Source organism: Neoarius graeffei, chromosome 17 (genome assembly GCF_027579695.1).
Source record: "Neoarius graeffei isolate fNeoGra1 chromosome 17, fNeoGra1.pri, whole genome shotgun sequence".
Classification (NCBI taxonomy): domain Eukaryota; kingdom Metazoa; phylum Chordata; class Actinopteri; order Siluriformes; family Ariidae; genus Neoarius; species Neoarius graeffei.
In genome coordinates, this window is record NC_083585.1 from 40,130,009 (window position 1) to 40,143,773 (window position 13,765).

The following is a 13,765-nucleotide window of genomic DNA, read 5'->3' on the forward strand; positions in this document are numbered from 1 at the left end:
TCTGAGGCGCAAGATGGCGATATTCAGTGTTTATGTTGTCAACAAGGCCGGTGGACTTATTTACCAATATGACAATTATGTCCCTCGAACAGAAGTAGAGAAAACGTTCAGCTTTCCTCTTGATATAGTACTGAAGATTCATGATGAGAAGGTGGTGGTTTCATTCGGTCAGAGGGACGGAATTCGAGGTGGGCTGTGAATGAGTAGCTAACAGGCTAAGATTTCTGTTTATGTCTCCATGTTCTCATACTGACCTGTAAATTTCGGTCATGCCACACACAGTGGTGCTTGAAAGTTTGTGAACCCTTTAGAATTTTCTATATTTCTGCATAAATATGACCTAAAACATCATCAGATTTTCACACAAGTCCTAAAAGTAGATAAAGAGAACCCAGTTAAACAAATGAGACAAAAATATTATACTTGCTCATTTATTTATTGAGTAAAATGATCCAATATTACATATCTGTGAGTGGCAAAAGTATGTGAACCTTTGCTTTCAGTATCTGGTGTGACCCCCTTGTGCAGCAATAACTGCAACTAAACGTCCTGCACACCGGCTTGGAGGAATTTTAGCCCGTTCCTCCGTACAGAACAGCTTCAACTCTGGGATGTTGGTGGGTTTCCTCACATGAACTGCTCGCTTCAGGTCCTTCCACAACATTTCGATTGGATTAAGGTCAGGACTTTGACTTGGCCATTCCAAAACATTCACTTTATTCTTCTTTAACCATTCTTTGGTAGAATGACTTGTGTGCTTAGGGTCGTTGTCTTGCTGCATGACCCACCTTCTCTTGAGATTCAGTTCATGGACAGATGTCCTGACATTTTCCTTTAGAATTCGCTGGTATAATTCAGAATTCATTGTTCCATCAATGATGGCAAGCTGTCCTGGCCCAGATGCAGCAAAACAGGCCCAAACCATGATACTACCACCACCATGTTTCATAGATGGGATAAGGTTCTTATGCTGGAATGCAGGGTTTTCCTTTCTCCAAACATAACGCGTCTCATTTAAACCAAAAAGTTCTATTTTGGTCTCATCCGTCCACAAACCATTTTTCCAAAAACCTTCTGGCTTGTCCACATGATCTTTAGCAAACTGCAGATGAGCAGCAATGTTCTTTTTGGAGAGCAGTGGCTTTCTCCTTGCAACCCTGCCATGCACACCATTGTTGTTCAGTGTTCTCCTGATGGTGGACTCATGAACATTAGCCAATGTGAGAGAGGCCTTCAGTTGCTTAGAAGTTACCCTGGGGTCCTTTGTGACCTTGTCAACTATGACACACCTTGCTCTTGGAGTGATATTTGTTGGTCGACCACTCCTGGGGAGGGTAACAATGGTCTTGAATTTCCTCCATTTGTACACAATCTGTCTGACTGTGGATTGGTGGAGTCCAAACTCTTTAGAGATGGTTTTGTAACCTTTTCCAGCCTGATGAGCATCAACAACGCTTTTTCTGAGGTCCTCAGAAATCTCCTTTGTTTGTGCCATGATACACTTCCACAAATATGTGTTGTGAAGATCAGACTTTGATAGATCCCTGTTCTTTAAATAAAACAGGGTGCCCATTCACACCTGATTATCATCTCATTGATTGAAAACACCCGACTCTAATTTCACATTCAAATTAACTGCTAATCCTAGAGGTTCACATACTTTTGCCACTCACAGATATGTAATATTGGATCACTTTCCTCAATAAATAAATGACCAAGTATAATATTTTTGTCTCATTTGTTTAACTGGGTTCTCTTTATCTACTTTTAAGACGTGTGAAAATCTGATGATGCTTTCGGTCATATTTATGCAGAAATATAGAAAATTCTAAAGGGTTCACAAACTTTCAAGCCCCACTGTACAGAGTGCAGGTATGAATGGTAATATTTCTCTTCTTATTGCTCATGCAGTTGGTCACGCTGTGCTTTCTATTAATGGAGTGGATGTTAACGGCAAGTACACAGCAGAAGGAAAGGAAATACTGGAATACCTGAAAGATCCATCCAACTATCCTGTGTCTATCCGGTTTGGCCGAGCGCGACTGACTTCCAATGAGAAACTCATGCTGGCTTCAATGTTTCACTCGTAAGCACGTTTAATTACTTTAGTTTGTAAATCCATTCGAGACATGTGAAAGTGTTGTTACAAAGTTTGTTGTTTACATATTACACTGAACCCAGTGATGCCAGATCTCATGAGAGAAACAAGCACCAAAGTCTATGGATCCAAACCCAAGAGAAGCAACTTGGGATACTGTACCTCCCACAGTGTGAGAGGATGAGGTTACTTGATCAATTTAGATAATCCATCCATCCATCCATCATCTGTAGCCGCTTATCCTGTTCTACATTTGTCAGGACTAGTATAAAGAGAGAGGATACTCTGCATTTTCATAGGTCACTGCTTTGTTTTCATCAGCTCCCATAAATCATATGCATGAATATATACATTGTACTATTACTGGATCCTTGATAAACTTACCAATGGTGGATATAGCAGTTGCCATAAAGCACAAGGCTCCAGGAAAGTCCCAAAATGTTCTCTGACCATGCACCCAAACCCCAGTATTATTGCAAGCCTAGACTGAAGACTCGCCTATTCAGGCTGCACCTCACCCCTGCTTCCCTGCCCACTGTGTAACTGTGTATTGGTCTAGATCGACCCAGGCTGTGTACTGTCTAGCCTGGGGTTAGCTGTTTGAGTTTTATTTTTCTCTATTTAGCTGTACTTGCATGGTTGGTTTGCTGAGTATTGGTACTTTAACAGAATACTGTACACTAGGTATTGTTGTCACTTGTTCAGCTGGCACTAGAACTTTCTTGACTAGAAGTTCAGCACTTCATGTACCTGACTTTTGCAATCGTTGTATGTCACTCTGGATAAGAGCATCTGCTAAATGCCATGTAATGTAATGCTTAATCCCGAAAAAACATAATTCCCCACTTGAGACCAAATCCAGTCTTTTAAGACACTCTCTGACTTTTTTTTTTTGTATTATTTTCTTCATATTTCGCCCACTTAGTCTCTGGCATTGTTAGTGAACTCGCTAAAGAAACTCCATTAATCACATGATTTTGATATGCTTTGATTTTTATGGGAAAGGGAAGGAGCAGAGAGAACAGGGTTCTGGATGGATCCTGCCACATGTATAGTGGAGAGATTCAGGAGATGGGGACAAGCCCAAATAAGAACTACACTTAAGAAACAAGCCCAAAAAACTGCATCCCATGACTACCAATATTTGTAAGCAACTTTACAGAAAAATAAGCCCAAAGTCACTGAGGGCAATGGGGGGGGGCATTAGGCCCTGTGGGGTATTTGGCTGCACTACGTTGAAAATGCATGGACTTTATCATCAACATGTCCAACATTATTGCAGATTACTCGGGAGCCAATCGGAGTGTGAGATAACTGAACCCTGTAAAACAAAATAGAAATTGAAAGTTGGCCTCTTCTGCTGGGGGCTTATTGCCCCACACGTGTGGGGAGTAGGCTCCACTGTTTTTAAAAAAAAAAAATTTGATTTGATGGCGGTTAATTTGTAATTGTGTTTGTTCTATTACACTGTTAATAAAGTTACATTCTTTATACCATATAATTTTTTAAAATTAAAAAGTCTGCGGAGGGCGGCACGGTGGTGTAGTGGTTAGCGCTGTCGCCTCACAGCAAGAAGGACCTGGGTTCGAGCCCCGGGGCCGGCGAGGGCCTTTCTGTGCGGAGTTTGCATGTTCTCCCCGTGTCCGTGTGGGTTTCCTCCGGGTGCTCCGGTTTCCCCTACAGTCCAAAGACATGCAGGTTAGGTTAACTGGTGACTCTAAATTGACCGTAGGTGTGAATGTGAGTGTGAATGGTTGTCTCTGTCTATGTGTCGTCTCTGTCTATGTGTCAGCCCTGTGATGACCTGCCGACTTGTCCAGGGTGTACCCCGCCTTTCGCCCATAGTCAGCTGGGATAGGCTCCAGCTTGCCTGCGACCCTGTAGAAGGATAAAGCGGCTAGAGATAATGAGATGAGATGAGAAAAAGTCTGCGGAGTAATGTGCCCCTTTGCACTATAATAAGCAGTCTTGGCAACTGTGACTGAATCTGTTATTTATTCTTGTAGGTTATTTGCCATTGGTTCACAGCTGTCCCCTGAGGTTGGCAGCTCGGGTATTGAGATGCTGGAGACAGATGTGTTTAAACTTCATTGCTTCCAGACACTCACAGGTAAACATGATGTGCTCAATATATATTTAAAAAAAAAGTTTGGTGCAGGAAGCAGTAAAGTGCTTGAATTGACATTTCTGAAGTTTAAATGATGGAAAACCTAACCGTTCTTGTTGAAGTGATTAAAAATACTTATTTAATAAAGTAAGGAACAACACATGGGAGTGTGCTGTTATGAGAAAATAGTCACAGACCGGGTGGTGTGATTGGGCCAGGCACAAACAAAAGTGGATGGCCGTTACTACCACAAAGTTAATAATTTTGCAATAGCAGCACCTTCTGAAGTGCTTTGTTCCTCTTTGTTCCTCCACAGCAATTTGCCAAACGTTAACATTTTTTAAATTAATAAATGAAATGTATTTTTAACCGTTTGTTTGTTTAACTATGTTTAATGTTGTGGAATGTCTGCAGGTCAAAGTAGTTCCTGTCATCACTTGCATTATAGCAGCTATAAACAGTCATTCCCTGATCATACTTTTTTTTCTTTATTGAATTTAGAAAGGGAGGCACGGTGGTGTAGTGGTTAGCGCTGTCGCCTCACAGCAAGAAGGTCCGGGTTCGAGCCCCGTGGCCGGCGAGGGCCTTTCTGTGCGGAGTTTGCATGTTCTCCCCGTGTCCGCGTGGCAGTGGCGGCGCTGGTTTTTAAAACAGGGGAAGCCCATTTTACGCATTCATCGTAAAACCTGTAGGCCGGATATCAAAGCATAGAAAAGTGTGCCCCATTAGCACAGTGAACTAGACAACCCTACCTAGTGGCAGAAAGTATTTTTGCTTGTACATTTCATGTTATAGTCTGGCTTGCCAGGCTAGTGCCTCATATCCTTAATCAAAAATATCAAACATCCAAAAATCACTGGCTATTCAACGAAGAGCCTTGAACATCATACCCTGATATGCAACACAGAGTCTTTAACACAACACCCAGCTGTGCAACACATCCTTGAACATCTTCTGCAACACAGTCTGGAAATTCATAACCAGGTAGGCTATGCAACACACAGAACCTTGAATATTATACCCAGGTATAACCTATAACACAGAGCCCACCATTCTCTTAACATTACTGAACAATATACACACTTCAGATTCATGAACATGAACACTATTTATACACAAATTCTGCCCTCCGCTCCTTTTCCAGAAAATGGTCTGTGACCCTGTCATACTAGCTGGTTGTGCTTTCCAGAGACTTCACCAATTTCTGTTAGCAGCTAGCACTGCAGATCCCAATAAGGCTCAAGCTAGCCTACAACCAGATTGAACTACAAATGAAATAAACGAGTGAATTCACGAATGATCAAACTGATAGAATGGATGAAAGTTAACGGAGCACAACGAGTAATATTTACACTTATTTACAGAGTAATGTACAGAGACATCAATGAGAAGAACCGTTTATATGAAAAGAAATTCGGACAGCACTTTGGCACACGACTACACTTTCTTGACATCCGCTAGGGACTGACTGATCATACTTCCGTGTTCCTCGCCGAAGTACCGCCCTCCTCATGTCTTTCAAACACTACCTCCAATAGTCCTTTATCAGCCCGGCTTCTTGTCCCTCCCACTGTCTCGTTTAGTCCCAGAGAAGCCCGGCTTCCCTGGAAGTGACGATTTTGTTGATTTTAACCAATAACAACTAGCCGAAATTGGCTGTTCAGAGCCGTCTCGTAGACTGCAACGGATACCCGGCTGCCAGTCAGTGTTGCCAGATACTGCTGACGTTTTCCAACCCAAAATATATTCAAAACCCGCCAAAATGCACTTAAAACCGCCCAATCTGGCAACACTGCTGCCAGTCCATAGAGCCCATTGAAATAAGAAAGGTTACAGCCTGGCAGCAAAGGTGATTCTCGTAGCGAACTGCAAGTTCCGTCAGACATCACTCAAATAAGTTACAGGATAGTTATGAACATAAATACAATCTTGGGCATATATTATGTTATGCAAGTTATTGTTTTAATGAGAACTCCACGTCGTAGACGCCGCAGTTTGGGGAGAGAATTTTAGGGGAAGCTCGGCTTCCCTTGTTGTCTCTGAGAAATCGCCCCTGCTGCGTGGGTTTCCTCCGGGTGCTCCGGTTTCCCCCACACTCCAATGACATGCAGGTTAGGTTAACTGGTGACTCTAAATTGACCGTAGGTGTGAATGTGAGTGTGAATGGTTGTCTGTGTCTATGTGTCAGCCCTGTGATGAGCTGGCGACTTGTCCAGGGTGTACCCCGCCTTTCGCCCGTAGTCAGCTGGGATAGGCTCCAGCTTGCCTGCGACCCTGTAGAACAGGATAAAGCGGCTAGAGATAATGAGATGAGATGAATTTAGAAAGCACTAGAGACTTCTTTTCGAAATTTTAAACATGTCCTTTGAGAAAGCTTCACAGTATCAAAGATTATGCATTGTTTCTTAAATAAAGCATTTTAAAAATATTTATTATTATTATTAGATTATGTAGAGCACCTGCCTGTGGATGAGCTGTTGCTACAGAAATGATAACGTATCAGGAAAAAGTGTAGTAATACAAACCTGCGATTTTGAATTACGACTCAAACTTTTATCAAAGCTGCTGTTATATAAAATGATCATCTCATTCTACTTTCTGACCAAATAAGTTGGAGAATTCAACCATGCTGTGGTATGAAGACATTTTAATACGCTCCACTGCCAGAACACCCATCTCGTTCCTACACTCAACTATTTTATTATTCTTTATTTATTAAGCATGCCATATACTGCAAGACACTTTATAGGTCTAAAGTTATTAGCTGTAGCCCCCAGCTTCTCTGAACCATTCTGCACACACCCCTCCACCCTGTCTGTTAATGGAGACGAACCGTTTAAAGTCCACTACTGACCAGATGTTATCCATCCATCCGTTATCCATAGCCGCTTATTGCTGGGTTTCAGTCACATGACTTTTCTTAGCGGTTTTACCGGAAGTGAAATAGTTGGTGGTCTAAATGGCTGCTGTAGTGCAAACAGCTAGCGATAACTTATCAGCGTATGCTCGTAATCTCAAAGCCACTGCTCACTTTAGATATCTTCAGAAGATTGCTATGTGCAATGGAATCGACCCCTACAAAGAAGGATTTGTCATACGATCTCGAAAACTACCCTTCAGTCGAGTTCCCCGACATCTCGAACTATCTGGTGTAGCAGACGTCCTTCTACACCGCAAAACAGATGAAAGCGTGGAAGAGTATGGAGGCTTACAACTTTTTTTGTACGTGGCTGGGTAAAGGACTTCGGTATCAAGTCGCTGCCGAATAAATCCTGTATTGTTTTTGCCTGTATAAGTACTATATGTGGTTTTTTTGTTTGTTTTTTTAAGCTTTTCGTTCATGTCTTTACAACGAAGCGCTGCAAGTTGAAGTCTAAACAAACAACAGTTTGCTTGATTTTCACTTGTGTTGGCTCTTATCTCTCAGGTAAATCATTCACAAAGATCATCAGAAACCCCTTTAAAGACCTGGATCTTAGTTAAACAAGACAGAGAAGTGATCACGGCGCATTGTAACTGTACGGCTGGGGAAGAATTTTGTCGTGACCTTCATGCATATGGACTTTCTGAGGAGTAAACAAAGAAACAGCTGGGGACTTTAGTGGTTCGTGACCTTAAAAAAAAAAAAAAAGTACTGTAAAATAATGACACACATAACAAGAAAGGTACTTGGAAAACACTAAGGACAGAGCTGAGAGGGATACAAACCTTTCACCAAGTGATCACTGCAAACTCCAGCATGCTTTGACTCGGCTCCCTTTGATTTCAGTGAGAGGTTCAAAAGCTACCTTTCGTGACATCTTTTTGTGAAATCCTGTGTTCGTTCACCCTTTTTTATTAGTTCACGGGGAACCCTGAATAATCTTATCAGTTTCACGGTTTGAGCGATTCAAACAACCTAAAACAACACAAGCGTAAGGCATTTTTCATGCGAGCAATGTACCTTCTCTGTACAAACGCTGTGTCAACTGAGCTTTGGTAGACCACCAGCTAAAGTTTTGAATAACTAATGAGGCGGCTGTGACGTCACGTGAAACGCAGCAATCCTGTGCAGGGTCACGGGCAAGCTGGAGTCTATCCCAGCTGACTATGGGTGAGAGGCGGGGTACACCCTGGACAAGTCGCCACATCATCACGGGGCTGACACAGAGAGACAACCAACCATTCACATTCACACCTACGGTCAATTTAGAGCCACCAATTAGCCTAACCTGCATGTCTTTGGATTGTGGGGGAAACCGGAGCACCCGGAGGAAACCCACACAGACACGAGAAGAACAGGCAAACTCCACACAGAAAGGCCCGTCAGCCACTGGGCTCGAACTCAGAACCTTCTTGCTGTGAAGCGACAGTGCTAACCACTACACCACCGTGCTGCCAACCAGATGATATTTGGATGATAAATCAATCTGAATAAAGTAGTGAGATTGACCTAGTAGTGGCATAGTAATGTGTATGGCATTTGTACAAGTCTATCAGGATCAGGTGTAATAGTGTTACTGGGCTTTTTGAACACTGTGTACTTATTGGCCACTTATTCTCCTTTAGACATGCCTGCATTGTTTTGTTCCCTGTATTTGTTTAATGGACTGCTTTTCAACCCAGTATCAACCAGGGATCCCAGCAGTAATTGAAAAAAATAGAGGAATGTAAGAAACTATCAGCAGGGGTCAAGGGGGCTGCAAGCCCCCTGAAGCTGTTGAGATTTTAACATTTAAAGATGCTATAGAACATATTTTTTACATAGATTTAACATAGAAAAGCAACAGAATTTAACAATAATGTGTATCTATTTGATGCCATATTTTGTAATCAATGACATAAGTGGCAAAAAAAAATTATTTATAAAAATTAGATGAAAATGTAGCTTTGAAGAATATACTTCTTCTAACCCGGACACTGTTCCGCTATCTCTTTTATGGACGATATCTTTTTCCACGACATATTCAGGGCTGTGAAATTGTAAATAAGAAATCTGAGGAAGGCGGCACGGTGGTGTAGTGGTTAGCGCTGTCACCTCACAGCAAGAAGGTCCGGGTTCGAGCCCCGGGGCCGGCGAGGGCCTTTCTGTGTGGAGTTTGCATGTTCTCCCCGTGTCCGCGTGGGTTTCCTCCGGGTGCTCCGGTTTCCCCCACAGTCCAAAGACATGCAGGTTAGGCTAACTGGTGACTGTAAATTGACCGTAGGTGTGAATGTGAGTGTGAATGGTTGTCTGTGTCTATGTGTCAGCCCTGTGATGAGCTGGCGACTTGTCCAGGGTGTACCCCGCCTTTCGCCCGTAGTCAGCTGGGATAGACTCCAGCTTGCCTGCGACCCTGTAGAACAGGATAAAGCGGCTACAGATAATGAGATGAGATGAGAAATCTGAGGAAAAGGGGGTTGTCTGGGGGGCACAGCCCCCCAGCATAAGCCGGACACCAAGCCATTTTAGGTGTTATATGGTGTATTCTGAGCATTTCCTGCAAGTAAAAAATTGATCTCAACAAGTAAATATTTGACTAGTCTTGGTCTTCATTTTGCCATATAAAATACCTATCAACAGTTTTCTCTTTTAAAATGAAAGATTCATGTAAAATACCTTGAAATATCTAATGTCCCTATGTATTTTATCTCTTAATCAAAATAAAAGTAAAAAAAAGTGTAAATAACAATTTAAAGAAATGTTAACAAAGAAAACTTTGATAGGCCTTTCAAAATGACTTTGTTAAAAATCATGCTCAATATTTAAGTGAGAGATACCTGTTGTCTTCCAAATTACACTTAATTCTTGTATTATGTCCTGGCTTTTTCCAAGAATCTGTCACAATGTCTCTTGTCTACAGAGCAAAAGTTTAAAAAAAAAAACCCTAATGTTTATCTAATATATTATTTACATCTTTTCTTTTACTTCTGGCTCCTTCTATTCCTCTTTGCATCACTCCCAGCTATTTCTTTCAATTCATCTTTCAGTAAGGCTATTAGTTATTAGTTCTATAGTATTTGCATTCCTCTATTAAAGCTATTTACAAAATGTTCATAGTCTGTCAAACAGCATCTAATGAAAGTCTTTTAATTTTCTTTTCTTTAACACCATCTCTCAGTTTTGCAAACTTGTTCTTTTTCATCTTTTCCTTCAGTCTGTCTGTGTGCTCTTTTCTAGCCCTCTTTGCATCTCTCTCAAACACCTCCTTAGCTTTCCTTTTTGATGGCATCTTAACTATGTCTGATCTTGCAGCCCAAAATATGTTCAAAACCCACCAAAATGCACTTGAAACCGCCCAATCTGGCAACACTGCTCCTGAGTCGCAGTCAAGACGTGTTCCACGCTCAGCTGGCATAAAACTCCGCGAGTCCGGCTGAGCCGCCGGTCTCGTGCAAGGCGATTAAAACCTATGATTAAAACCGACTAGACCCCCCAATGATTTTTAATGCAAAAAATAGACGTTTTGTGAAGATATTTTTCGCGACAGAATCCGCGGAAATTTCACAGCCCTGCATATTGAATTAAGTTCAACGCATTAGAAACAAAAGCACGAACGGAGTTAAAACACATTTTCTAGCAAATGGGCGCAGCCATATTGTTTTCTCGTTCTATCGCGTACAGTCTCGCGGTATTTACATCAATTTAACTTTCGAGTGTTCCCGAATGTCAACGAGAACAAACGAAGCTGACAAAAACATCGCTAAACAAGCAAACCAAATCAGAACGTATTCTGCTGGTCATTTTACTTAAACATATTTTTAACGGATATACAAGAGATTTAAAAAAAAAAAAACACCACCACTTTGGCTAGAAAAATAGCGTACGTCTGGGATCCCTGATCAACACCTAAGGTGTTTAAAAATCCCAAAAAAACTGGTGATACAGTTGTGACACGGATGTGCTAGAAGTGTAACTACTATGTTGAGATTTATCTACCACCCTAATAAAATCCACGCTGTGGAATTTCCTTTTCTCAGACAGATATGGGAAATGAGTGCTGACAAATTGTCCCTCGCAACAGATCGGCTATAGCGAGTAATTGCTTACCTATTATTAATAATTAAGGTTCAGTCAATCTTTCACAGGGATCAAGTTCATCGTACTAGCAGATCCTCGCCAGTCTGGTGTTGATGCACTCCTGAGAAAGATCTATGAAATCTATTCGGACTTTGCTTTAAAGAATCCTTTCTACTCACTCGAGATGCCCATCAGGTTGGTGCTATAGTGTTACGTATGTAAGTTATACTTAGACATTAACATAATTCACCCAAAAGTAGTATTTATGAATATTGTTCCATTTTATTTCAGATGTGAACTCTTTGACCAAAATCTAAAGAGCGCTCTGGAAGTAGCAGAGAAGGCTGGTACATTTGGGACAGGTTCCTGAGCAGACGTGCTACGTTTGATGTAACGCCGTCTAGGTTCAACAACCAACTGTATATAATATGGATTGTTTCCTGATGTGTGGATTACCCAAACCAGCTTTTAAACAAATGTGGCCTAATCTGCATGGAGCGTAAAACAGTGGATAAACCAGAGCTGTGTTAATGGTTTAAATCAATGGGAGCAGTGAGAGTAAATGGACTATCAAATTTTGTTGGAATGGCAGTACTTATTTATTGTGAAACACAATCTTGTGTTTCTGCCACCATATTGTACTATACATCCAAAACCTTTCTATTCCAAGTCAACCATGATTGCATCAATAAGGGTTCCATTGAAAGATTAGAAATCAGACTTCAAAATCTTAGTTTGTAACATCTTTATTTAATATACAGTAAATGTCAATGTATTCATGAAAAATATTGTTTCCATAACACCACATATAAAGTTACAGTAACAGAGGTAGAACCATGTTGAGTTGCCTCAGTTTCAGTTGTATTTCCTTGAATGCAGAATAAATGACAAATTAGTCATGATCATGCTGGAGATGGTTTTAATGTGGCACTTGGAATGATTACAAGTTTTGAAATTATTACTTCTTTACAACAACATGTACATGTTTGTTCTTCATCAAAATACTGAATTTATAATTAAACCTGATAATATTCACTATGAAAAATGGGCTGAAAGTAGAAAAGGGTGAATTTTGGTGGAGTAACTGCAAATTCTACAGCACACCAATTATGTGTCCTTCATGTTTTTTTCCCCCGTTGCAAGCCCATAATTTGTAACGTTGAAGTTAATTGAATGTCTAAACTCGGACATGGTTTTTAAATGCATTTATTCCACAACGTTTGGTCCTTTCAGGTACCTCAAATTAGAACAAATTTCCCCAAAGCACAGCACCCTTAAAATAATCCTCGTAGTGTTTCAAGGTTACCCGTTAATCATTTGAGATATTTACAATAGTAGCATAAACCAGTGATTATGCTTTAACACTTCATCAGATTTCTTTACATCTACAATAGAATCCTGTCTTAATTTTACAGATACTGGAAACATTCAGGTTTATAGAAATCATAAGTGTTGGATACGTCACTTTGTTGTTGAAAGCACTGACTTCGTAACTTGGACGATCCATTAACGCTGTTGATCAATCAGTCTTCTTCAGAGCCCGTCCCATTTTGGTTTGGATGTTACGGAGGAGGAAAAAACTAACCGTCATGGCGACACAGGTAACCTCTGCTACCCAGAATGCTGTATCCCAGCCATAGTGTTTTGCAATAGTACTGAATGGCAACCCAGAAAGAAACCCTCCAACTGGCAAGAAAAGCAAAACATCAAGATACATCTTGAAATGTTTCTGGCAAAATATGCATGAAGCCTGGCATTCTGTCTAATATACAGTGGGGCAAAAAAGTATTTAGTCAGTCACCAATTGTGCAAGTTCTCCCACTTAAAAAGATGAGAGGCCTGTAATTTTCATCATAGGTATACCTCAACTATGAGAGACAAAATGAGAAAAAAAAATCCAGAAAATCACATTGTCTGTCTGATTTTTAAAGAATTTATTTGCAAATTATGGTGGAAAATAAGTATTTGGTCAATAACAAAAGTTCATCTCAATACTTTGTTATATACCCTTTGTTGGCAATGACAGAGGTCAAACGTTTTCTGTAAGTCTTCACAAGGTTTTCACACACTGTTGCTGGTATTTCGGCCCATTCCTCCATGCAGATCTCCTCTAGAGCAGTGATGTTTTGGGGCTGTCGCTGGGCAACACGGACTTTCAACTCCCTCCAAAGATTTTCTATGGGGTTGAGATCTGGAGACTGGCTAGGCCACTCCAGGACCTTGAAATGCTTCTTACGAAGCCACTCCTTCGTTGCCCGGGCGGTGTGTTTGGGATCATTGTCATGCTGAAAGACCCAGCGTTTCATCTTCAATGCCCTTGCTGATGGAAGGAGGTTTTCACTCAAAATCTCACGATACATGGCCCCATTCATTCTTTCCTTTACACGGATCAGTCGTCCTGGTCCCTTTGCAGAAAAACAGCCCCAAAGCATGATGTTTCCACCCCCATGCTTCACAGTAGGTATGGTGTTCTTTGGATGCAACTCAGCATTCTTTCTCCTCCAAACACGACAAGCTGAGTTTTTACCAAAAAGTTCTATTTTGGTTTCATCTGACCATATGACATTCTCCCAATCCTCTT

General features: G+C 41.1%; 2 protein-coding genes across 7 annotated transcripts in view; one reads left to right on the plus strand and one right to left on the minus strand.

Annotated features, from left to right (window-relative positions):
* Nucleotides 1-12,086, plus strand: trappc4 (trafficking protein particle complex subunit 4). The gene is made up of 5 exons (XM_060944199.1): nucleotides 1-188; nucleotides 1,912-2,086; nucleotides 4,105-4,208; nucleotides 11,253-11,379; nucleotides 11,476-12,086. Exons 1-5 carry the CDS (start codon nucleotides 14-16, stop codon nucleotides 11,552-11,554), a joined length of 660 nt encoding a protein of 219 aa, XP_060800182.1. The 5' UTR covers nucleotides 1-13; the 3' UTR covers nucleotides 11,555-12,086.
* slc37a4a (solute carrier family 37 member 4a) overlaps nucleotides 11,923-13,765 on the minus strand; it is a 23,129-nt gene continuing 21,286 nt past the window's right edge. For all 6 annotated transcript variants that reach the window (XM_060944194.1, XM_060944198.1, XM_060944193.1 and 3 more), the window contains exon 9: nucleotides 11,923-12,870. In XM_060944194.1, the coding sequence (XP_060800177.1) occupies nucleotides 12,704-12,870 (167 nt within the window). In that variant the 3' untranslated portion in view covers nucleotides 11,923-12,703. The remainder of the gene's footprint in view (nucleotides 12,871-13,765) is intronic.

What these genes read in the sequence shown, in the direction of transcription:
- trappc4 (XM_060944199.1), top strand. Translation starts at nt 14, where the DNA reads ATGGCGATATTCAGTGTTTATGTTGTCAACAAGGCCGGTGGACTTATT. An exon ending in TTGCTTCCAGACACTCACAG is followed by an intron (nt 4,209 to 11,252) that starts GTAAACATGATG and finishes AATCTTTCACAG; the next exon opens with GGATCAAGTTCATCGTACTA. An exon ending in TCACTCGAGATGCCCATCAG is followed by an intron (nt 11,380 to 11,475) that starts GTTGGTGCTATA and finishes ATTTTATTTCAG; the next exon opens with ATGTGAACTCTTTGACCAAA.